The 27,111-nt window shown below is 40.0% G+C and overlaps 1 protein-coding gene across 1 annotated transcript in view; it reads left to right on the forward strand.

Moving 5' to 3' along the window:
- Dcr-2 (Endoribonuclease Dcr-2) overlaps nucleotides 1–27,111 on the forward strand; it is a 396,960-nt gene that overhangs the window by 281,183 nt on the left and 88,666 nt on the right. Inside the window, exon 18 of the mRNA XM_067143947.2 lies at nucleotides 8,111–8,334. Coding sequence (XP_067000048.2) covers nucleotides 8,111–8,334 — 224 coding nt within the window. The remainder of the gene's footprint in view (nucleotides 1–8,110; nucleotides 8,335–27,111) is intronic.

A 27,111-nucleotide genomic window follows, 5' to 3' on the forward strand; every position in this document is an offset into this window, starting at 1 on the left:
TTATGTCAACTGCGCTGACCAACCTGAGCAGTATAATTTGCAAGCTTCAGGAAAATCATACAACTCAGATCCAGGCCAATTTCAAGAAAACTAATCCCATTAAATTACTCCATGGAGTAATGCAAGGATCTCCATTGTCATTAGTTTTATTCATTCTCACAACAGATCACATTTTTAGGGAAATTGATGAAGAAGAACAATGCAACATGCATTCTAAGAATCTTGGGCTTTGCAGATGATATGGTTATTGTAGGAGAAAAATCAAGACTGCAGTAGAACTGACGAAACTAGCTTTACAAAGGTTTCGTGAACTTGGTCTGACAGTAAATCCTGAAAAATCTAAAGTTATTAATGTCAGTAGAGGAGAAATAACTAAAGGGCTCATTACAGTCGAAGAAGGTACTGAGATTAATGTAATTTGAGGAACAAATGTGTCAAATACTTAGGGGTAAATTATGCAGATATTATGTTATTTGATTCCAAGAAGACAATGACACTCCTTCAACAGAAACTCATCTTGTTATCATCCTGCCCCTGGCTTCATGTGGATCAGAAATTTTCAGTTCTCAATTGTTCAGTTTGCCCTACGCTGACTTACCAATTCCTCTGCATTCCTGCAGGTAAAATACCACAGCGGTTTTTAGAAGATGCTGATAATCTTCTAAAGAAGATCTTATCCCTTCCTACCGACACTCCGGATTCTGTGATTTAAACAGATAAACGGTACAAAGGGTTAGATGTTTATAGAGCAAGTTGGGAAGCCTCGCTTCAGAATATGAACAGCAGCAACATTCTGAAACGAGAGGCGAACTAATATATTGAAGCCACTGGAAATCTAGATGAAGAAATTATCAGATGCTGCACTGAGCTAAATGTATACGATAAAACTGAGGATATGTAGCACAGGCATGCTGAGTATGAGACCAAGAAACTGAGAAATAAATTACTAGAATCTGAATTTGAGAAATGGTGCCAGGTGAGAAGCAAAGCTCAGGAAGTGTGTCTGTACATGGAGTCCCCTCTGTTGTAACCAAGGTTGAAGTTTACAAAACACAACTTTTATTGCTTCACTTTATGATATTTACACAAATAACTGAAATTTATTTTGAAGCAAAAAGGAATATTGAATCTTGAGAAAAGTCTGTCTTTATACAATATGTACAGGTTTGCAGTCTTTATATACACTTCTATCTTGAAAAGATAGTCTTTGTGAATTGACACGTTGATAGTCGAGAACTATCTGGCACACTAACATAAATGTTTATGAGAGTCCTTATTTGTTGAAGTGCCTGAATTCCTAAAAAGCAAGTTCAATTGATTGAAGAAATTCCACCTAGCGAAACTAAGGGAGCTTGCATTAATTAGGTAATGAAAATGGCTTGTAAAAGAATTACGGAACATGGGCAGCGGAAACAGGTAAGGGAGCGGTGACCGGAGGTGAAACCTCGTACTGCCAGAAATTCAGTCCACCTGGTCGAAGCACATTTTCAAGAGGAGTAGCCTCCGTGCTCGACGTAGGGTGTATTCTGGAGCTGGACACCGGGGCAAGTGAGCAGGCCGGGAGCTCCTATTTATAGTACACTCGATGGTCAGGCACGCGCACTGAGGGCTGCGCGTCGAAGCTAGCAGAATGATACACAGGCGCGCGTGCAGCTGGCTGGCTGAGCGAGAAGAGAGCGCCGGACATACAACACCCTCCCCTCCTAAATACGCCGGTACGGCGTGAAACGGCGGCGGCGCTGGCGGCGACTGCGATGCTGGGGCGGAGCTGCTGATGTTTCTGTTGTATTGTCCGGAGCTGGAACTGGGCGGAGTGGCGCTGTCTCGTCCTGAAAGGAACCCATTGTTATTAAATGATCTAAAGCGCGTTCAGCAATAGATTTATCTGGTTTAGCAATAGCATCAATAGCTGGACAGGGTTGGTAGCGCAGACGTATCTGATCTGGATGGCGGCAGATACGTTTCTCCGTAGTCTGTATCTCGTAGAGACGATGACCCAAAGATCTGCAGATGACTCCAGGTATCCAGAGTGGGTTGGATTTGAATGTCCTTGTGTAGACCTTGTCGTTGAGGGAGAACTTCGTTGGTGAGGTCTTATGCTGGGCCGGAAGAGGCTGTAACAGAGAAAGTAAAGTTCTGTGAGGTCGTCCATGGAGCTTCTGTGCAGGAGTGATATTATCAGCGCCGGGTAGAGTTCTGTAGGTGTTTAAGAGTTGGAGCAAGGCTTGGTCTTTAGTTAAGCCTGAAGAGACAGCTTTCTTCATACTTCTTTTAAATGTTTGTACGAAGCGTTCAGCTTCACCATTAGATTGAGGGTGAAAAGGTGGTGCTAGGATATGACGAATGCCATTATGTGTACAAAAGTTCTGAAAAGCAGTAGCTGTAAATTGAGGTCCGTTGTCCGAAATGAGTACTTGCGGTAAACCTTCTGTAGTAAAGATTTTCTGGAGAGCACGAATGGTAGCTTCGGTTGTAGTAGTCGAATGCATATCCACGACATATGGAAAGTTTGACAGTGAATCGATGACTATTAACCACATGGAATTGAGGAAAGGACCTGCGAAATCGATGTGAACTCGTTCCCATGGAGTAGTAGCAGGAGGCCATGAAGCAAGATCAGAAGACGGGGCGTTCTGATTCGTTTGACATTGCTCACAATGACGTATTAGCTTTTCGATGGCGGCATCAATACCGGGCCAGTAGCAGTGTTGACGGGCGAGTTGCTTTGTTCTGGATATACCCCAATGGCTTTGGTGTAATAATTCGAGAACTTGTTTCTGTAGGCTAAGTGGGATAACCACTCGGAAGATGGTGCCTGCTTCTAGTAGTACAACTCCGGCACGAGTCGTGAGACGATGCTGCATACGATGATAAGGTGCCAGGTGGGCAGGAAGTGTGCTCTGAAGAGGCCAACCGTTGCGGATGTAAGTACGTACAGTAGCAAGTGTACTGTCCTTATCCGTAGCTTTAGCTATGCAGGTAGCATCAATAGGAAAACTGGATACAGTATCTTCAAGTTCTATGTCCAACTGAAGACATTCAGATTCTTGAGAATCGAAGGCAGTATCAGGACCAACGGGTAAGCGGGAGAGGGCATCAGCATTACAATGCTGGGATGTGGCTCGATATACAATCTGATAGGAATAATCAGAAAGGAACATGGACCATCTTTGAAGCTTTCTGAGGGAATTCTCTGGGATCTTATTACCAGGATGGAATAAGTGTACGAGAGGCTTATGATCGGTAATGATCAGGAAATGGTTGCCATAAAGATATTCATTGAAACGGCGAATACCAAAGATGATGGCTAAAGCTTCTTTCTCTATCTGTGAGTATCGACGTTGATGGTCATTGAGTGTTTTCGAAGCGAAGGCGATGGGGCGTTCTTGTCCATGACGATCCTTCTGGGAGAGAACTGCACCGACACCATAGTCTGAAGCGTCAGTAGCTAGCGTGATGATCTTGTCAGGCTGAAAATGAGTGAGTTGTATAGCTTGAATTAAGGCGTTGTTGATTGTTTTCCATGCCTGTTGGCATTGCGGAGTCCACTGAAATTTAACACCTTTTTTACGTAGAGCGTTTAATGGAGCTGCCACTGTAGCGAAGCGTGGAATGAACTTATTATAATAGTTCGCTTTGCCTATGAAGGACTGAAGCTGCTTGAGGTTCTGAGGTGCTGGCATGTTTACTATCGCGGAGACATTCTGCATACTAGGACGAATTCCATTCTTATCAAGTATATGTCCGAGGTAGTGAACTTGAGGCTGAAAGAAGGTACATTTAGTGAGATTCGCTCGTAGGCCATTGTCTTTCAATTTCTGGAGAAGAAGGCGGAGATTGGTTAGATGTTCCTGATGATCTTTTCCAGTAACAATAATATCATCCAGGTAGTGAGCACAACCGGGAATTGAGGCGGTGAGTTGAGCCAAATAGCGCTGAAAAATAGCCGCTGAGGATGAAACACCGAATGGGAGCCGCTGGAGCTGGAGCAGTCCGAGAGGAGTGTTGAGTGTGAGAAATTTCTTAGATTCTTCGTCTAAAAGTAGCTGGAGATATGCTTCTTTAAGATCAACTCGAGAGAAGAATTGTCCACCAGAGAGACGACGGAATAAGTCTTCTGGACGTGGAATAGGAAAGATATCTGTGTCGAGTTGTGCGTTGACTGTAGATCGAAAATCGCCACAAAGTCGAACATTACCATCAGGTTTCTTGATTACCACGAGTGGAGTAGCCCATTGACTAGAAGTAACTGGTACAACAATTCCAGTTTGTATCCATCTTTCTAATTCTTTCGTGACCTGGTCTTGAAGTGCTAGGGGTACTGGACGTGATTTGAGGAAGCGAGGCTTAGCTCCGGATTTCAGCTGTATGTGAGCTGTATAGTCTTTGGCTGTTCCGAGCTGAGAGTCGAAGACTTCAGGAAACTGCGCTAGGAGAGCGGTAACGTCAGAAGTAGGATGCAATGTAGATACGACGTTAATGTTGTCATGTATCTGGAAACCAAATAAGTTAAAGAGATCCATGCCCATAATGTTTGATGCAGTGTAGTTGTTAACTACGAGAAGAGGAATGGCCTTCTGAATTCCTTTATAACTAGCCTGAAGCTTAATTTGACCTTTGATGTCAATTTTCTTCTTGTTAAATGTCACGAGCTGGATGTCAGCTGGAGAGCATGAAGGTGAACCTAAGTCGTGGTAGGTAGTCAGGTTAATAATAGAGACAGGTGATCCAGTGTCTAATTGAAAATCGACAGATCGATCAGAGAATGAGAGAGGAATGATGATTTTGTGAGAATCCTTTGTGGGAAGAATAAGATTGATCTGATCAACTTCCATGTCTTGGCGGGGCTGTATATGCTTCCGGCGCGCTGCAGTAGTCTTAGCAGGGCGGAGCGAACTTTGACAGACAGTCTGAATGTGTCCAAGTTTATTACATCGTTCACAAGTAGCTTTGAAAAAACGACAGTCACGACGTTCATGATGCTTGAAACAACCTCGGCAGGAAGGCAGGAGTTTCGAGGTGCATTTAGAAGTGGGCTTCCGTGTAGCATTACGAGAGGGCACCTGGCGAGAATGCGTGGTGGAGAGCGCCTTATCCGTACGGTTCACTGTAGCAGAGGACTTGCGGGCCTGAGGCGAGACTTGTGCAACTTCGTGTGGAGAAGCTATGGCTGCGGCAGTCTTGGTAGTAAGCTCATAAACCGTAGCAATACGCTGGACGTCTTCTAAAGAAGGGTTACTCTGCTTGACAGCGTCAAAACGTATTTTGTCTTCAGGAGTATGTAAAATTATCATGTCCCGAATGAGAGAATCAGTGTAGGATGAACCACAACCGTCCTTGGAGCAGATGAACTGGCAGGGTTTAGCTAGACCACGCAATTCAGTTATCCATTCAGTATGTGTCTGATGGGGTTGCTTTCTGCTCTGAAAAAATTTATAGCGAGCAGCCACTATGTGAGGAGCTTTGGCATAGTGTTCCGTGAGACGGGCTAAGAGCTGCGTGAAGGGTACCTCAGATAGGTGTTCTTCTGGACTTAATTTACGTAGTAATTCACACGTAGCATTGCCAACCGAACTAAGAAATAGTGCGCGGCGGCGTTGATCATCGGTGACAGAATGGCAGATGAAATGCTGTTGCAAGCGGGCGAAATAAACTGACCATTCTTCCTTAGCCGGATCAAAAGTAGAGAACGGAGGAATAGCTGATGGCTGTGTAGAGACAGAAATAGCTTGAATAGCCTGAATTAATGCTGCCTGTTGTTGTTGCATAAACTGTTGTTGTTGCTGCTGTAAGGCTTGGAAAATCGTAGCGAGTTGCTCCGCAGTAGCCATTGCGAGATGCGTGCAAGAAATAGGAAGGTAAGCTGTGTGTCAGAACTGGTTGGAGTGTCGTTGTTGTTTAGCACGTCGCCGTAGAGTTGACAACTGGGCCCGTAGAATTGTAGTGTTGGTTTCGTGTGTACCTCGTCACTAGAGAGTTGGCAACTGGGGCCGAAGAATTGTAGTTTGTTGCTTTTTTACCTCGTCGCCATAGAGTTGGCGACTGGGGCCGATGAATTGTAGTGTCGCTTTTTTACCTCGTCGCCATAGAGTTGACGACTGGGGCCGATGAAGTGTAGGGTCGCTTTTTACCTCGTCGCCATAGAGTTGTGTTGTAACCAAGGTTGAAGTTTACAAAACACAACTTTTATTGCTTCACTTTATGATATTTACACAAATAACTGAAATTTATTTTGAAGCAAAAAGGAATATTGAATCTTGAGAAAAGTCTGTCTTTATACAATATGTACAGGTTTGCAGTCTTTATATACACTTCTATCTTGAAAAGATAGTCTTTGTGAATTGACACGTTGATAGTCGAGAACTATCTGGCACACTAACATAAATGTTTATGAGAGTCCTTATTTGTTGAAGTGCCTGAATTCCTAAAAAGCAAGTTCAATTGATTGAAGAAATTCCACCTAGCGAAACTAAGGGAGCTTGCATTAATTAGGTAATGAAAATGGCTTGTAAAAGAATTACGGAACATGGGCAGCGGAAACAGGTAAGGGAGCGGTGACCGGAGGTGAAACCTTGTACTGCCAGAAATTCAGTCCACCTGGTCGAAGCACATTTTCAAGAGGAGTAGCCTCCGTGCTCGACGTAGGGTGTATTCTGGAGCTGGACACCGGGGCAAGTGGGCAAGTGAGCAGGCCGGGAGCTCCTATTTATAGTACACTCGATGGTCAGGCACGCGCACTGAGGGCTGCGCGTCGAAGCTAGCAGAATGATACACAGGCGCGCGTGCAGCTGGCTGGCTGAGCGAGAAGAGAGCGCCGGACATACAACACCCTCCTACACACCACTGGGTTAGAAACCACAATGGCCTTTCTAGCACAGAGTGGAGAGATGCGCTGAAAATGGCTTGTAACGTTCCACCTGTAAGAGCTGTACTGGGAAGGTCCCTTGATAGTAACCACTGCAGAAGATACAGTGTGACTGAAACATTACCTCACGTTTTGGGTTCCTGTACCTTCAGTGAAGCTCTTCGAAACACTAGACATCACAACATCAGGTTGTCCATAGCACAGACGCTTCATGAGAAAGGATTTCAAGTGTATGAGAAAGTCCATGGCATCAGAGTAAATGGCAGAACGATAGACATGATCACCATTAAAGGGAAGAAAGGATATATATATATATATATATATATATATTAGGTCCCACAGTAAGATTTGAAATGCACTCCGACCAACCAGATTAAGTAGACAGAAAAAAGTAGTCTATCTACCTGCCTACAGTGGCGTATTGTAAGAACAAATACAAGCTTGACGCATAGAATGTGGGGGTCTCATGATCAGTGCGAAAGGGACATTCCCGAAGAAGACGATAGAGCTGATGAAAACCTTCAACATCATTTCCAAGGAGTTCATTGACTTGGGGCTGAATGCGCTCAGGGTTTCCCTCATGATACTCAGGTACCATTTATATTCGCCAGACTGTGACATGATTTACTTAAATTGTTTTATTTTTTAATGAAATTGTTTTTGTGTATTCTTTGTGTTAGGCAGCCTCCAAGTGGAGGAAATTTTGAAAATAAAAAAGAGCATATATGTGAAATAATTATTACTATGCCAAATACTAATTCAAATTTGCAAAATTAATTACAGAAAGTTGAAATTAATAATTCATTAATTTTTTAACATAAAGGCATAAGCCCCAACAAAGTAAATCACAGGACATAAACATGAATACATCTTGAATTATAAAAATAAAAAATCTTCTATATAGCTTCAAAACTGAGGCAAGTACAAAATTTTCAGAAAGACCCTATATTTTGCCTTAATTTAGGTTGGCAGTTTTAGCAGCACTACAGCAGTTTATCTTGGCAGGGAAAGAGTTAAGCTCCCTTGTTCCACTTGTTCTGCACGTATCCCATAGCACTGAACAGCAATAAGCCCTCAGCCATCTCTTATAGCAGCAGCAGCAGCAGCAGCGGTGGTCATAGTTACATCTAAACTCTTGTTTACATTTACAGAGGGGATGTCCAGATACTTTTGATCAAATAGTGTATACCGTTCTGAACAACCAGGTGTGCTTTAATATTATCTTCCTTTTGTATTCTTTTGCAGATGTTAGATGGGAGCCCCTCAGGGTAGATCAGTTGTGCTTGGAAGTACCTGAATCATCCAGTTCTGTAGCTATAACTCCATTGGTAAACACTGTACTGTCTTCCAAGAGACTGGGGGAAGCTGTTCCATCTGCTAGCTTGGAATATGAACCTCTCCCATGGGATGATGAAGATGAACCGGTAGACATAGACAGAAAGTTCATGGAGGAAATCACTCTTGTAGATGTAAGTAACTTTCCTTTGTTTCTATTTCTTTCTCCCAGTTCCCTTATTGTAATCCTCAAGCCCAATGTTTTTCAACCTTTCCACACTTGTGTATCCTTTATTTACAAGTTGCTTTAAGTCACACGACACAGATAGATCTTACAGCGACAAAGGTATAGGAAAGAGCTAGGAGTGGGAAAGAAACGGCAGTGTGCTTGATTAAGGTGTGAAAATGGGAATCCTTGTAAGTTGATTCCCATAAATTGTATCCTCTTGCTTTCTTTTTTAAATGTTTTTTTTTCAATACAAATACACAAATGAACGAAGATAGTAATAATAATAGGCAGACTAAAAATGTTTAGATGCAATCAAACATAAACGAAAACCATATGCATACTTAGCACAAGAAAACAAACGGTAACGATCAGGTTAAGCAACATGACAGCTAAGGAAAGGATAGTGGAAAGCAGTGGGACCATATCCAGGCGGTGGAAGGTATTGGCAGTGCTGATGAAGCGAAATCAATGATGATTCCATTTCAAAATACAATTTACTAGATAAATAAGTTGAATGGAAATAACATGATTTGCAAAAGTGACCAAAATAATATTACCCTAGGAAATCACAAAAATTATAATAATAATGATAATACATTACCCTGATCATAGAAATAACATGTTTTGCAAAGGTAATAACACTGATTAAATAACATTGCAAACGAAACTTGCAGAATACTAATAACAAAGATTACACTGAGCGCACCAATTTCAATGAGGCTAATTTACATTATTTCAAAAAGGAATATCACATTGAACGTGTAAATTTCACAGCGCAATATTTAAGTCACATTACACTGCAAGAAAGAATGTACACGGAAGAAGGGAAAGCTCAACATTTAAAATTATAATCCCAGTACAGAGCACTTTTAGGAGGCGGCCTTAACAAAAACTTCTGAAAAAGGTGCCTGTCCTAAAAGGGAATGTCCTAAGATGAAGCAGATCTGTGCGAGACAGCCCTGAGGTGGAAAACTTACGATTTACATTTACAACCAAAAGGGGAATTGAACATTTTTTTACATTTTAACACAATTTAAGAAAACAAAAGGAAAAGGGAACTTCCTCTTAAAAAACATGATGTGACTTGCTGCAAATGCTAAGTCATTTAAAGTTAAATTTGGCTACTGAGAAAAAAGCGGGTAAGCTCCGGCCTTAAAGAGAATTTAAACTGAACACTTAATTTGAAGATTACTACCAAAAAAACGAAAAAGCCAATTGCTTACCTTATCGGGGGGGGGGCAAAGAGACCCGTCACCTGGAGAAGGCAACCTCTCCCGTCGCTGGTCCAAGAAACAAGACGGCTTGGATGCGCTCGGCTCTCGCCAGGCGTGCCGCTGCCGGAAATGGTAAAATCGTGAAACAACCAATGAGCGCCCTGCAATTTTCGCATTCACCTATCGCAATTAGTTTTATTATGGCCAATGAGGGCCCAGAAAAAATCTTCTGACAAAATAAAGCGTATAGCTTCAAGAAATTTACCAAACTGTTGCAACCGGAAACTCCTGGAAGCATCCTTCCCGATCTGGCACGTGTGCCATCGTATGTCCCACAAGTATTTCATCTTACCTTTAAACGTTTTTAAGGCTAATTTTTCACAATAATTAAATAATTTTGAAGTAGTCTGCGTCCAGTTTCAAACACAGAATTTCCAAATACTGGACTAGGTGTATTTTTTATTCTCTTCCCGAAGCAAATAGGCGGCAGATTTACAAGACATGATTCCGAGAAAGATGCTGTATGAACGTACGCCGACCAAAATGCATTCCAATAATTTTTTTTTTAAGGAAACAGAGTGAGAACTCATCCTCAAGGCTATGATACCAAATGAATGTATGAAGTCTTAACGTACCTGCTTTAGCTCTATCAGTTTGCATGCTGTTTAATCGCTAATCACTTCTTGGCACGTTTAGTCCCAGTAATAATCTAATACTTGAAACCCATCCCTAAACTACTTAGGTTATATTTTGCCTTGTTAGGTCATATTTATTTAGTTTTTAGGGTATATTTTCTTGCTTATTTTGTAGTTCGTTAGGTCATAAACTTCTGAACCATTATTTTCTTTTTTTCTTTTTTTTTCCCCCGTTAAGGCCATCTATGGACCACGGTGCTTGTGTTTTAGCTGTTTCTTAATGTCATCGTCGTTGTTTGCCACAATTGGTGTTCTTAGCAGTTGGTTTGGCAGCTGTTTTCTTGTTGGTACCTCGAGCTTTCCTGATGGCCCAGTAGTCCTTCATTTTCCGGCTAAATTCAATCTTACGTTCCTCAGACCATTTCCTGGTCTCGTCTTTTGGTCTGTGGGTAACTTCTGTGAGGGATGTTACAAAGGATTGAGTTTTAAGAGTTGTATGATAGTTACTCCTATCAGCTATGTCGTTTTGATTTATATGGAGCTCCGAAAGGTCCTTCTCCACTTGCTTCATCCACACGAATCCAGTAGCTTTGCCCTTGTTAGCAGCCTTGAAGATCCTATGGGATAACCTATTTGAGTCCATTCTGGATAGGTGTCCGTAAAAAGCCAGTCGCCTTCTTCTGATGGCATCTATGAGATTTTCTTGGTGTTTATATAGCTCATGATTAGGTTGATACCATCGGCTTCCATCTGGTAAAATTCTTGGTCCCACTATCCGTCTCAGGAACTTTCTTTCTTGTACCTCAAGGGCTCTTAGTGGGGTCTTTCTTTCTTGTACCTCAAGGGCTCTTAGTGGGGTCTTCTTAGTTAAATTCTAGACACTCTGCTGCATAGAGGACTGAAGGTCTGATTACTGCATTGTAGTGTCTTAGTTTGACATTCAACAGATTTTTTGAAGCATATAGCTTTCTACAGGCATGGTAAGCCTTATCTAGTTTGAGTCTCCTGTGTTCAAGAACCATTGTTTTGCTGAGGTCCTCTGAGAACCATTCCCCAAGGTACTTAACACTTTTGACTCTCTTGATGTAGATATTATCACTGACTCTCATCTTTCCAGGGGCATCTTTGATGTTGGTAACAAACTCGGTCTTTTCTATGTTGATCAAAAGACCCGTTTTAGCCGCTATTGAGTGCAGTGTTTGGAGCTGAGTACTAGCCTCCTGTATGTCTTGCCAATAAAGTCAGATCATCTGCAAAGGCTAGGCATGGTATCCTTAGGTTGTCAGCTTTAACCCCTCAGCGTCGCAGCCATATAAATAGCTTCCTACTCCGCGGCCGGATGAGATTTCAACTACGCGCGACTGAAATGCATTGATTCACTTAAAGCGTTACTACAAGTATAAGAGTAGCCCGATTTTCACGAAATTTGGAATTCCTTATGACAGAACTATGTATATACAGATAATTACATAATTGTTCCACATTTTCTTAGTAATTTAGTTCCGTGTGATAGAGTTCGAAGCACTCCTTGAGACAGGGACTCAAGTCATACTCCTGGCTGCAGTACACTGACGTCTTCTTTTCGCCGTGTTTTGAACACTTGGGTGCTAATTTCGTGATAAAATGTCTTTCCTGCAACCTTGGAACTGTATTATCTGATGCGCGCCGGCCTTGAATATTTCGTTCCTCTCCCTCCCGAGCGTGATTTGTAAACAAACCTTTCACCAGCTGAACCCGATAAGGTAATTGCTCAATATTTGTCTCTCTGACCTCTGTGAGTATTATTAGAGAATTTAGCAATCAGAATTCACCGTTGAAAACTTCTCTTTGACCTGTATAATTATCTATAGTCTCTTACACGAAATTTCCAAGTACTGTTTCCTCCTCATCGTCACTCTCATCATTTACCACTGCTACCTCATCTATTTCATTATCACTGCTGCTTATACTGTCACTACTACTTCCGATTAAACTTTTATCTGAATTATACAATATTTCAAGCACATTTCTGTCAGTCATACCTCGGCTGAGCGCGGCGCGTCACACGGACTGGTGAAGCTGCTGCGAGACCGAAAGCAACAGGACGAAACTGAATGAGGGGAATAACATTATGACGAAACAAACCAACTCGATACATATTTCAGATAAAAGGTCGAGACAACGTCTTTCAAACGAGATATATACCATGAACAACTGGTTCTCGTATCGTATGACAGAAAGCAGCACTAACTGTTGCCTACACAGAGCGCTCGTGGAGAGTTACGAAAATATTACAAGCTGAAAAATAAAGACAAATATAATAAATAAACCGCACTCCCAATGTACAAATGGAGCAAAGAACATCACACGAAAAGACAAACTTCTCCGATCATCATTTCTTTATTTTATTCTGTGGGAACGAATAAAGCAAACGGACTTTTAAAAAAAGCAAGAGATTAGTGCTCAGACTTATTTGACAAATACTTATTCTTGCAAAAACAACTACATTATAACGATTTTCCAATTCTTATTTACAACACTGATAAACCCGAAAATGTCTTCTTGGAAACAAAACAATTTGCATATCAATAACTCCAAAACTCTTCGAGCTAAAGCCGTAAATGTGAAACCATGTATGGGTCTATACCACGTATAGAGGTCGGCGGCTACGGAAGAAAAGAGGGTCTATACCACGTATAGAGGTCGGCGCTGAGGGGTTAATCCCCATCCGTAATCCAGTGTTCTCTGGAAGGAATCTCATCCACTCTCTAATTATCTTTTCCAGAACGCAATTAAATAATATACATGAGATGCCATCTCCTTGTCTCACCCCTGTTTTAATGGCAAAACTCTCCGAGAGTTGTCCTCTAAACTTTACTCTGGCTGTGGTATTGTGTAAGGTGGCTCGCACCAGGCTATTGATCTTGTCGTTAAGTCCTAGTTTCTCTTAATGTCTTATAAAGAGTAATTCTGTCTATTGAGTCGTATGCTTTCTGGAAGTCGACAAATATAGCTACCCATTGTTGGGCTCTTGACTTGCTGTATTGAAGGATGGTCTTCAGATTTTGTATCTGCTCAGTACAGGACCTCGATGCTCTGAACCCTGCTTGATATTTTCCTAACTCTTTATCCACCTGTCTTGTTACATGGCGTTCCAGAATCTTGGAAAATATCTTATACGTAACAGCAAGGAGTGATGTTCCTCTGTAGTTACTGGGATCTGTTTTGCTTCCCTTCTTGTGGATTGGATGGATAATTGCTGACGTCCAATCATGTGGGAGCCTCTCGCTAGTCCATATGTCCAGAATTACTTTATGTATGCTCCTGAAGGTGTGTTCTCCGGCATGTTTTAGCATTTCTGCTACTATACCGTCTTCCCCAGAAGGTTTATTATTCTTGAGTATTTTTATTATTATTATTATTATTATTATTATTATTATTATTATTATTATTATTATTATTATTATTATTATTATTATTATTATTTAGTCGAATGATCATATTGTGTGTGAGGTTGTGTCATGAAACATATGCTGTACCGTAAACTGGGGTTACTTTGTGACAGTTTTGACAATTTCTTCAATATAATCAGAAAAATATCATTATGTATTAACATTTTTCTACATTGTCATATGCTTCCATCCTTTATTCATGTTTTGACATAATTTTATATGTGTATTTGCATTTAAATACTTAATATTTCAAGAAGAACTTGTCACAATGTTACCCCGTTAGTTGGGGTTACTTTGTGACACCATTATTTTACCACTGTATTTCCATGATTGGTGCAGATGTCACAAAGTTACCCCCATGTGGTTACTTAAGACTGTGGCTAAATATAAAAGGAGAATTTCTTTCATAACCATGATAATACAACACACTGCATATTTTTAAAACCCTCAGATATAACCACTTGAAATATTTGCATCATTCAAGAGTGAATAGTTTTGTCATCTGCATACTATATTTCATCCTTGATATCTGCTCACTTCACAATGCTATCCATAGCACTGACAACTGCACATTGATATCCGCCCACTTCACGGTGCTATCCATAGCACTAACAACTGCACCTTGATTGTATACTTTCGTTACGATTCCTGGACAGTACAGTTAAGGCGCGTCCAGACTTGTAACAGAACATTGTAACGTAACCGCATCGCGCTCCTGTCTGGACAGTACTGCGTAACCTCGTCGCGCAACCTTAGCCCGCAACATGAACGATACGGAACGAGGTTCGCTGCGTTCCACTGCTTGTCGGTTTTCCCGCGTCACATCAAAGAGCTGCGCGCGCGGAAGTTACAGCAAGCTTGGACGTACACAGGACCTCGGCGCGTAACACACATTCGCCTCTGTCTGCTTGATCAGTAAAAATGTTGTGGACCGAGCAAAACACACTGCATTTTATTGAAATGTACAGAGCTAAGGAAATGTTATGGCTAACTAGCCATCCCAGGCATTTCAACAAAATTTTAAGGAATGACCACTTTCCCCATCCACTCCATTCTCTGGTTCACTCTACATATTCCCAATATCCCCATCATGCTGCACAACATAATGTTCATCACCTGCCGAACCCATCACATTTTCAAGGTTACACCGTTTCAACACCCACTCCTTCAGCTTCCTTATCCTCACCGAATACTACTACTACACCCAATTCTTCTCACTCCAACTCCAATCTGTCCACGATGTGGATATGGATTTTCAGGACTTGATTAGACTTACAAAGTAGTGTTTCTGTGTTGAATAAGCAATTAAACTAGATAATGTTTGATGTATGAAACATAGAATATCCCAGCAATAAATTCCTTACTTACGTTTATATTTTCTTTTAGTGCTTCAATCAGAGCTTGTCACATTCCAGTACGATAACACTAATCGACTGTTTGGATATTTTGAAAAAATACTGCAGACTAGTGTTTGAATCACCGGTTGCTAGAAATCGTACTGTCACTGCCAGTCTCTCTTGCACCGAGATAGCCTCTCTGAATGTGGTATCCTTCTTAGCAACTTTAGGCCCTATCAAATTGATGAGGTGGGATCTCTCGCTGAGTCTGAGGGAAAAGCCAACTCTGGAGGGTAAACTGATTAAGAAAAAAGGAAAGACATGTATTATTATTATTATTATTATTATTATTATTGAATTTCTTATATGTTTTCATGTAATAAGATACGTATTTCTGTCTCATTGCTGTCATTTTTATTCAATTAATGTGAGTATAGCTATGCAGTATAACTTAACCTCTACAAATGATGTTGTGGCAGTAAATACATTGCAAAAATTATGTTGAAGATAACTACATTAATATTTTGCCCATGTAAATTGCGATTTTTTGAGCGTTTCTCTTCTTTTTAAGACTGTATTGTAACCTGACAAACCCAGGTCAGATATTATTATTATTATTATTATTATTATTATTATTATTATTATTATTATTATTATTATTATTATTTTATGTGTATATTTCCAATGTGTGTATTTAGCCGTCGTGGGATGGTAACTCTTATAAAACTCTCATTATTATGAGTACTCTCTAATTTATATATATACTCTCTATATTTATTTGGGATTAGCGTGTTTCGATCACACAGTTTATCTCCCGGTTGTGTACGTGACGAGTCTCCGAGTGGGTGTTTACGTGTTGACGGAGCTAAGGTGGAAAATTCCAGGAACTGTGCTATTTTAGAATGTCGTTGTGTGGGCTTGGACTAGCGTGGAGCAAGCTAGCATCTGGTGACACATTCTCGAGTTGGAGCTTGCAGTGAGCAGAGGTGATACTTGCTGTAATCAGAGAGGTGTTTTGTACGAGTTGTGGGAAGATGCCCCATGCCATGTTGGGAGTTCGAGATCTGCTGTTGACAGAACCAGGGAGAAAGATGCTGGAGTGTAACAACATTCTATGGTTATGAATGTTAGCCATATATAATTCTACGGAGAGTCTACGTAAGGTAACGTGTTGGGCCTTTTCAAACTATACCAACGCTATCAGCAAAGTGGAGTCCATTCTTGAAAAAAGAGTCATGACTGCGTGTGAATATTTTGCGTTTCGGAATAAACTGAGTACCAGTTATTGAGAGAGAGTTGCTTCATAATGAAGAGACATTAATTATTTATATCAATATTCTGTTTATTTTGTTACATATGTATAAGGGTGTATCACGACGAGCTATGCTCCGATATCAAGGTAAATACTGGTTTAATTTATGACGCTCAATAGACCAAGTAAATTGTATGAGATTAAGATATATTCTGTTTAATTTCTATGGGTAGGGGAAATTACTAGATGGACTCCTTTTCCAATATTATTTTCCAAGTATCAAGCGATTCAGATCTCCTTGTCACAAGGCAACGACCCTGAAGATGAGTTTCAACAGCCGGCATTTTTTAGAATTATTTATTTATATATTTATGGCTCCCAAATTCCTTTATTCATTATCAGTTATTATTTATTAAATAGAAAGATTTCAGTACCCCGCTGCTAGTCCAACAACTACAACAGCTGTTTGCCTTTCCTCTACTGTATGTTAAAACGAAATGCTATCAAACCTTGCCAAATCTTTTCAAATCTTATCAAGCCTTCAGCAATGTTGAACAGTCTTTGACAAGATTTGACAAATTTCTTGTGTAATGTTGAACTGACAGGAAAATGTAATGGTGTACAACATGCATAAGACAGTGGTATTTCCTGCCCCAGAAGTTCAGGCGTTGTTATAGATTAAATTTATGAATTAAATATAAGTCCGCACATTCCTCCACACCCTCCCCGAATTATTCACATCACGAAATGAATGAATGTAATAGAAAGACATGGAGAGGGGGAAAAAGGAGAAGTCTGCAGAGAATTACGACTTTCTTTCAAAGACGAAATGTGTATTTCGGCCAGTTCAGTCACTTCACCGTTGTAAAATCTTATATACTGTAATAATATAATATTGTAAAACTAAAGTACAGAAAACCGTCGTCAGGCCTGAAAATCGCTGAGCTGGGTCGGCTGCAGTCAATCACTTGTTTATTTTCACTTGATGATGAAAACCGTGTTTAATAATTGTTTTACTATGCTTTCACTACCCATATTATCGGGCGAGTTGGCCGTGCGGTTAGGGGCGTGCAGCTGTGAGCTTGCATCCGTAAGATAGTGAGTTCGAACCCCACTCTCGGCAGCCCTGAAGATAGTTTTCCGTGGTTTCCCATTTTCACACCAGACAAATGCTGGGGCTGTACCTTAATTAAGGCCACGGCCGCTTCCTTCCCACTCCTAGGCTTTTCCTATACCATCGTTGCCATAAGACATATCTGTAAACAAAACCTACCCATATTGAAACATTTAAACCTCCGACTTGATTGCCTAAGCAATAATACTCTTGCGCGGAACTCTAAAACAAAAATCAACACAAAGCGTTGGAAACGGAAACGACGCCTTGGTCAGGTTTAGCAAGTAAAATGTTTATAATGCCCACTAACTGTCTGAAACTTCATGTCAGCCAGCAAATTTGAACCACCGCGTGTAGTTCTACATGAATATAGCTGAGTTTGCCACCTCGCCTATGTTTCCGTTTAGTTGCATAATGCAAATAAATATAGGCTGCTGCAGCTAAGTCCATCTTTCAAAGCTGCACTGTCTCAACTGGCGGAACGCTGGTAGGTTACGCGTTACGACCTGCGGCACGGGGTAGAAAAGTTTACCTCGCAACCACGGTGCGTAACATTGCCCCGTTTAACCTTGGCGCGCGACGTGGTTACGTTACAGAGTTAGGCGCGCATGTCTGTACCCGCCTTTACGCTTGTCCCAACAATCTTATCATCGGATTCCAAGATACGATTTTCATGAATAGGAAGTTCTTCAGAGTCAGAATTAAATTATTCTTCATGCAATGAATTGTCTTTTGACTCAGTACAGATGTCATCATTGTCATTTTTACTTGAATTCTTGTTTCGGGTGTCTTTAATTTTCTTTGAGGGACATTTCTCATCGGTGCCACTACAGTTAGGAATCTCATCTACAGTGTCAAAATCTGAAGCTGTCATACCTCTTCGAGATGGCACATCAATACATTTCCCCTTTCTTCAGCCAATATTTGTTACCTTACCTCTTTTGAGATTCGGGTGCTCAACGAAACTTACTTATAGCTTAATGAATATTGAATTTTCACGACCGCATTGTAATCGAAACAGACTTTCAACATATTAGGTCGTGTTACGTACATGTAGTACGTGTTGAAGAGATGTTAAGTACAGAACAAAAATGGCCAGCCGGACACCAGTGAGATCCGAACCACAACCTCCCAATTTCGGATCCCACTGGTGTCCGGCTGGCCATTTTTGTTCTGTACTTAACATCTCTTCAACACGTACTACATGTACGTAAAACGACCTAATACGTTGAAAGTCTGTTTCGATTACTTATAGCTTGTTTCACAGCATCACCTTCTACATCCATTGACCTGTTATACATGTGCTTCAGCACTTCTTCCTGGCTTAGAGGGCAAATACTACATTTCCTGCATCAAGAACATAGATTATTCAGACCATTTTCAACTAGTTTTCAATTAGATCTTAACAAGAGATGGACATTCTTGCTTCAGTAGTGTGGAACATCATTTTCAGACTCCAGATTACTAAAAAAGGCAATTTTAGAACACTGGGGTTACTTTGTGGCAGAGTCATTGTTGTCACAAAGTTGCCCCTTAAACTTCTCCTCTTTATTTTATTTTAACATAAATAACTGAAAGAAAGCTCAAAGCGACATGAGAATCGTGCATTTTTATCAGGAAATATGAAATTAAGATTTCCACTAACTTTGATGTGTGTACCTCATTAACGTTTTCTGTCGCCGACAAAAGTTTCCCACTATTCAGAAAATCACGTGCTCAGTACAATACACCAAAAGGCTCTCTGTTGCCAACAATCCAACACTTAGGACATAATCATTGTACACACAGGTAGCAGCATTATTGAGGAGTGAAAACATATAATGTTCATTGTCAGACCATCGATGCATATTCTGCGAAATATGAAATTATTATTTGGCGCACACCTGTCACAAAGTAACCCCGGTTTATGGTACATAAATATTTATACAAGTTCAGTTAATGTAAATACCTGTAAATTAATATTATATCATTTATTCTTACCTGTATATATAATTTGTAATCCACTACGGTTTTTGAAACACACTGTAACTTCCAGAATGGCACTAGATCATGGTAGAATATTCTGTACATTATAATCATGTTGTTAGGCACTCGAGAATTTAGTTGAAGGTATTTTGGTAATGTATCTTTCTAGAAGCCTGGCCAGGCACCAATATAAAGAGGTGGTCTTGATGTTAACTAGGAGTTATTGTTTAGTAGAGTTATGGTGTAGCAAGAATATACTTGTGACCTCGTGAAGTTGTGACATGCAGTGGTTGCAGTCTCCATGTTAAAGTGATAGCAAAGAGAATGAGTGATAGGCAGTTGTTTAAAATGGCGGCTTTGTTGATGTTAGATTAATAACAGTAAGTTATTTATTAAATTGACCACCAAATCAATACAATAAGTCATTGTCTTGGTGGATGATTTACATTGATCTATTAACTAAAAATGGTACATGTTTCGCCTAGTATGAAGGCATCATCAGCCATTGTTTTAACCTTGGAATAAAAATAAGCACTTGATTAACATATAATAAGATGAAATTAATTTTAAAAATCTTGAAGAGACTTAAAGTGATTAACATTAAAAATAACAATGTTGGTTTAAAAAAAATTTTTACAATGTGAAGAATTACAAAGGTGAAAGTATTAAAATTATTGACATTAAAAGGCTACTATTACAAGTAAAATGGACAAAGCAACAGACTGTGATGAACAAGTAGTAAGATTGCTGTAAAATTAAGTTGAGCGATTGGCGGTTACAAGTAGACTCTGACGAGAATGACAATCAGTCATATTTTGTTGATGTTCTCGGAGTGAAGTGTTTTGTTTGTGATACTGTGATTAAGGTTATGTGTGTGTTAATTTGTAAATAGATGTGAATAAATAATTGTACCAACTGACAACATTTCATGTGCGTCTTTGTGGATACGTTAATTCCACTACCTTTGTTTTAGATTTATTTTCATCTTGCATTACGAAGTCTGCACCTTGACCACTGTGCTACGAGAAGTCTCCTCTGGATGCTGGCTTATGTGACAACTTACAATTGCCTTTCGAAAAATGAAACACTAAAATCTTGGAAAGCCCATTCAAGAGCATTTCCAAATACCGTAATTCTCCTAATCCAAGACGACTTTTTTTTCCTCTTTTTTTCTCGTGTGAAAAATCAAGGATAATCTTGCATTTGCGACTTAACAGCAATCAACACAACTGGCAGTACCACGGTAACCACGCTGCTTCTTTTCACCCCTGCGCACGCACAAAACTCGTTGACAGTCAACGTCCGCCCTGTTGATTATACATTGCTAGCTGCGACAACTGGTTGTACAGTGCCTCCGTGTAATGTCACGGGACCTCAGGAAATAGTGAAGAGAGAATGACATTCTATTATCCTCTACAAATAAGTTCCTCAGATCCACAGAATGGTATCGAAACATGCGAGCCTTTTGAATTCTTACAAAGGCCACGGCTACTCAGTGGCAGAGTTATGACGTGTCTACTGTACCTAATGCATAGTAAAATTAAACAGGAATTGACAGGAATATTTTCCTGATGTCATTGTAGAAACACGTGGAACAGATATTGCTGGCATATTTTCAATGGGTTCTCTTTGATATTATGGTGCCAATTTTAAGTTGATGGTTAGTAAACCCGTGGAAATAAAAAATAATTTTGCAGTCTAAAAATAACCAAAGCCAATGTTTGGCATTGGCGTGAAGACAGTGATAGTCTAAAAATGCATACTGTACAGGAAAGGCATTCATATGATTTTACTAAGCCCTTTTTTTAACACGTTGAATGCCAGACCAAAATTCATAGGATTGCCGTATAGTAATACCAATATAAATGATCGGTTATTGGACATAAATGTTCCAGCTATCTCATTCCTGGTTGCCAGTGTTTTGCCCCAGTGTGCTAAGTTTGGCTCATCCGTTGATAAATAGCACGCCCACCAAGACGCATGACTAGTGCATACCGTGGAGGCCACTGCATAGGCTAATTGGAGCCACCGGCAGTACCAATGCACTATGAGAGACTTTATCTCAATATAAAAAACTGATGCCTGCCTGGCCATCAGATGATATGGATGTTGAGCGTCAGAATTTTGAAAACAGCGTGCCACATGTGACAGAAATGGAAAACCATGTGACTTGGAGACTTTATTTTATGGCTGGTTTGCCAGAAGTTTGCAGTTGGTCTTGACTAGTGGAATTCTTGTGTGTGACATTTGTGTCATATTGGGCCGGGCTGAGTGGCTCAGACGATTGAGGTGCTGGCCTTCTGACCCCAACTTGGGAGGTTTGATCCTGGCTCAGTCCGGTGGTATTTGAAGGTGCTCAAATACACATATAAGAATAAATTGACAAGAGGGTACACCTTTTCAATACAATATATCAAGTAAATGATATTACATAAGTCTTGGGACTTGTTTCAGCCACTTAGTGAGCCAAATAAAAATTAAACAAGTTGTGTGATAACTAAAAACTGTGTATACCAGACAAAGACAATGTTGTAGGAATAATTATAACATTAATAGGTATATATATATATATACATACAATAACAAAAATTAAGGTTATGATCTTCTTGTCACAATATGATGTGTCTAAGTTGACTTAAGACCTCAGGCAAAGAAGTAAATCTCCCATGTCAGATGTAGAACAAGCACTGACTTGCTGGGAAAAGCAGACAGGCCATGTAAACAAAGGAGTGGATAGCAAACAAGCACTGGCTTGTTGTAGGAAGCAGGCAATGTGAACAAAGGAGTAGATAGGGAGAGGAGGGGAGGGGGAATGAGGAGGGCTGGGTAAGGGAGGGAAGTAGAGAAGGGGTGTCTAAGGTGGGGCTGAAGGATGAGAAAAGAAAGACTGCTGCTGAGAGGGAAATTTAAAGAGATTATAACAGAAAGAATTATTTTTATCTGAGGCATGATTACTAAAGATAGGAATTAAAAGGTCAAATAAAATGTTTGATTTCTCTGAAATTTCATTTAGATTGAAGTCAGGATTTAAAAACTGTTCCAAATGGAAAAAACAATTTTCCATAATATTGAGCAGGTTTTTTTTTTTTGGTTTTTTAATTAATTTATTTATTTATTTATTTATTTATTTATTTATTTATTTATTTATTTATTTATTTATTTATTTATTTATTTATAACTTTAAGAATTTTCATGCCTTGGTTGATATTAGTAAACTTATGGTTAGTATCACCCTTGTGCTGTCCCATGGCTGAAAAATCTGTTATATTTCAGGGCTTTAACATGCTCTAAGTATCTTGTATGGAAGCTCCTACCTGTTTAACCGACATAAGATGCGTTACAATTATTACAATTGAGTCTATAAACACCTGATTTGGTGAACTTATTGCTATGATTAATAGAACTGGTATTGTGTAAAATACCTGTGTTTCTGTTACAATTTTTGAAGGCTATTTTGATGTCGTGCTTTTTAAATATGTTTGCGATTTGGTAGACTTGTTTATTATTAAACGTAAAAGTAGATAAAAAATTGTTACGAGCCTTTTCTTTCGTTAAGGTGGTTGAGGGTTGGTGTTTATGTTTATTAATGATTAAATTTAGCTATACTGCAAATGGTATTCAGTTTGTTTTTAAGGTCTTTTGTAGACAGCAGGATGCTAAAAACACGGTGTACCATACTATGGTATGCTGCACATTTCTGGGCATGTGGGTGTATGGAATTGTGATGGATTGTGTTAGCGGTCTGTGTTGGTTTTCTAAAAGTCTTTCTAGCTCAATGAACCAGGTTGTCTGATGATCATTTGATCTAAATAATTCAGTATTTTATAATTTTCTGATTCTAGTTTAAACTTGATATGTGGGTCAATGTGATTATGATTGGATAGAGTGGTGATGGCATCAGTTGCACTTTTGTTCATGATCACAAGAGTGTCATCCACATATCTTGTCCAAAAAATAATGTTACTAAAGATGTTATTATTAATTTTGGTGTGTTCCAAATGATCCAGATAGATTTCAGCCAGGATGCCTGATGCCGGTGATCGCATAGCTAACCAATTTTGCTGATAAATGGTATTATCAGATGTGAAATAATTGTTATTCACAACCATTTTTAGAATAGAGATGAAATCTTGAATTTGTAGTGGGCTCAAACCACTGTTTGTATTCAAATTGATGGGAAATAATGGGACAAATTTTTGAAATCGCAATGCTTGCAAAACCCTCAAAAAGGACAAACTGCCTAGGGTTTGCAGATGATTTAGCTCTTTTAGCCCTTTACATGAAAGAAGTTCATATCACCAGTCTCCAGAAAATTGCATTAAAAATAGGATTACAAATATCCTTTTAGAAAACTGTGATTAAGCCAATGAAACCCCTTGACATAAATGAAGTCATCGTAAATGATCAAAAAATTAACTTCTACAGAATGGAAATTCTAAGTTTCCATGGAGGGAATTTTTCCACCAATTTTAGTCCTACAGTTTAAATACCTTGGAAAAATCATTATGCACAACTTAAGTGAGAAAGCAACATGGAATAATAGAACCAACAAAATGAAAAAGGCACATTTTCTAACATGTTTAACTTACAACAAAAAAAATTCCTGTCAATAAACACTAAGATCCAACACTACAAAACTGTGACTTTGCCCGAAGGCACTTATGCTTGCGAAACTTTGTTCCAAATTATGCTTGCGAAACTTTGTTCCGAATTAAAAATGAAGGAAGAATGGATCAGCTCCTCGAAACTGAAAGAAGAATTATAAGAACTTGCATAAATAAAAAGTATACACCTTTAACATAGAAGGCAGTGACACGTGAGTTGCGAACCGTGATTTTAACGACATGGAATAAGATAAAATATGTCAAATATTTGTTAGTCATTCTGATGAGCGTGGTGTGTACTTTTTTCTGACTAAGTGATAGTATTAGGCATAGATATTATCCTTGATATCTATGCCTAACGTCATCTTCAATACGGAACAATAATGAGAGTTGTTACTTGTAATAAGTGATAGTATTATCTCATTTGTCGGTGAAGAGAGTAGGACATTAGTTGGAACTTCATTTTTGTTAAGAGGTTAATTTTTTGGATCCGCCATTTTGATTTCTTAACAATTTACGACCCAAAGAATAACCAATATTGATTCCCAAGGAATACAACAAAGTGATGAAATCAGATAAATCAGAGATACCAGGAAGAGAGCGTGATAACATCATGGAATCACAGACCGACGACACCATCACACCTTGCAGAGAGTGTATGAAACCGATAACGGAAACAAACGCAACAGTAGGCTGTGACGGTAAATGCAACCGAGGTCCTATTCCATTATTCCATGCACACAGTATTGAGGCGCAGCCGGCCTGCTTTAAGCACTCTAAATTTGTTTAAAGTAAACGTGCCGGCCCACCTCGACACTTGATGAAGAGCACCGCGGTAGGATTTCATCGGGGTCCGCCTACGGCGCGCAGGAACCGCACGCGGATAACCACGGGGGCCGCATGCGTTTGACTCGCCACCACCGGCAGGATGTCCCACGAACCATGCCCGTTAGACACCAACGAGCGATGAACCGACAGCGTGGGACACAAATCCAACTACGAGCTTTTTAACTGCAACAACTTCAATATACACTGTTGGAGCTGGAATTACCGCGGCTACTGGCACCAGACTTGCCTTCCACTGAATACTCATTAAAGGATGTAAAGTGTACTCATTCCGATTACGGGGCCTCGGATGAGTCCCATAACGTTATTTTTCGTCACTACCTCCCCGTACCGGGAGTGGGTGATTTGCACGCCTGCTGCCTTCCTTGGATGTGGTAGCCGTTTCTCAGGCTTCCTCTCCGGAATCGAACCCTGATTCCCCGTTACCCGTTCCAACCATGGTAGGTGCAGAACCTACCATCGACAGTAGATAAGGCAGACAGTTGAAGGCAAACGAACTGGACGAGTCGACCAATTGATTTTGATCTAATAAAAGCGTCCCTTCCACTTCTGGTCGAGATTCTGTTTGCATGTATTAGCTGTAGAATTACCACAGTTATCCAAGTCAAGTGGTATGATCTAAGGAACCATAACTGATTTAATGAGCCATTCGTGGTTTCAGCTTAATTTGGCTTGCACTGAGACATGCATGGCTTAATCTTTGAGACAAGCATGGCGCAGATGGTTCCACAAGGAATGCTCCAGCATGAGTGCAGGGGATTTCTCGATGCTTAAGAAACCAAGCTGCATGTTATTATGGTTATGCAGAAAATGCAAAGAAGACTTCCTACTAATGAAAACCGGGAAAGAGGAACTAAAAGAATTAGGGATTGAAATAAAAAGCCTGAAGGAAGAAATCAAAGAAACAGTGATGCAAGGAATAAATAAGGTATTACAAACACAAAAGGAAAGCATGACATGCGAATGGGAACACAGACCCTCTGTAATTAAAGAACAGAGAAATGTGAAGAAGCCAGCCCTACAGCCACCACAAGTGGAGCCAGGTCCACAAAGCGATAGACAGAGACGAGCCATTGAAGGACACTTTCACATATTACATTCACAACAAATGTAACAGCAACACCAAATGGAAAGGATCAGTCAAGCCTCAGAGAAGAAGAAACTGACCAAGAAAATTGTCAAACATGGTCAGCCGCATTTTCAAGGAGGGATAGTAGGAAAAGTGCCCCTTTGGTCACTGTAACAAATGGAGAAACAGTAAAACCAAAAAGACAAAGAAACTATATACGTGGCACAAAAGAAATGGAAGAGGAAGATATCCAACCTGCAGAAAGAAAAAAAAAAAAAAAGGCATGGTTATACATCGGCAGGCTCAAACCCACCACGAAAGATGAAAGCATACCAAGATACATGCAAAGAAATGGAATAAAAGAAGAAATAACATGCGAAGCCCTGAACACGCTAGGCTCCAACAAGGCCTACAAGATAGGAATACCTTTCAAGTATTTGGATACACTGACGGCACTGGACTTCTGGCCAAAAGGGATCTTAATTAGAAGATTTTCCTTTTCCTTTCAAAGGAAAATTAACACAGGAGACGGTCTGGCATAAGATACCTACACACAGTCATACCACAAATAGTACAACTGAGCAAAGAAAAGGACTAACGAGCTGGAAATTACTACTCTGGAATGTAGAAGGCTTAAAATCAATCGTACAACTGTCAACACCAATATAAATGGTCCGTTATTGGACATTACAAATTTTCCAGCTAACTCATTCTTGGTTGCCAGCGTTTCGCCCTCATGTGCTAGGGTGGGCTCATCAGTTGGTACCTAGCACACCTACCAATACGCTGGCTAGTGCATACCGTGGAGGCCACTGCGTAGGCTAACTGGAGCCACCGGCAGTGCCAATGCAGTAAGAGACTTTGTCTCATTATCAAAAATTGATGCCTGCTTGGCCATCAGATGACATAGATGTTGATTCCCACAGGGAATCTGAAATATTTGTCGTGAATGAGTAAATTTATAATACCAATATAAATGGTCCGTTATTGGACATCACAAATTTTCCAGCTAACTCATTCTTGGTTGCCAGCGTTTTGCCCTCATGTGCTAGGGTGGGCTCATCAGTTGGTACCTAGCACACCTACCAATACGCTGGCTAGTGCATACCGTGTAATGTCCAATAATGGACCATTTATATTGGTATTATAAATTTACTCATTCAGGACAAATATTTCAGATTCCCTGTGGGAATCAACATCTATGTCAACTGTCAACATGCAGCATATTAGGGACAAGTAATATCACATTCCTAACAGAAACATTTGCCACAGAAA

Source organism: Anabrus simplex, chromosome 3 (assembly GCF_040414725.1).
Source record: "Anabrus simplex isolate iqAnaSimp1 chromosome 3, ASM4041472v1, whole genome shotgun sequence".
Classification (NCBI taxonomy): domain Eukaryota; kingdom Metazoa; phylum Arthropoda; class Insecta; order Orthoptera; family Tettigoniidae; genus Anabrus; species Anabrus simplex.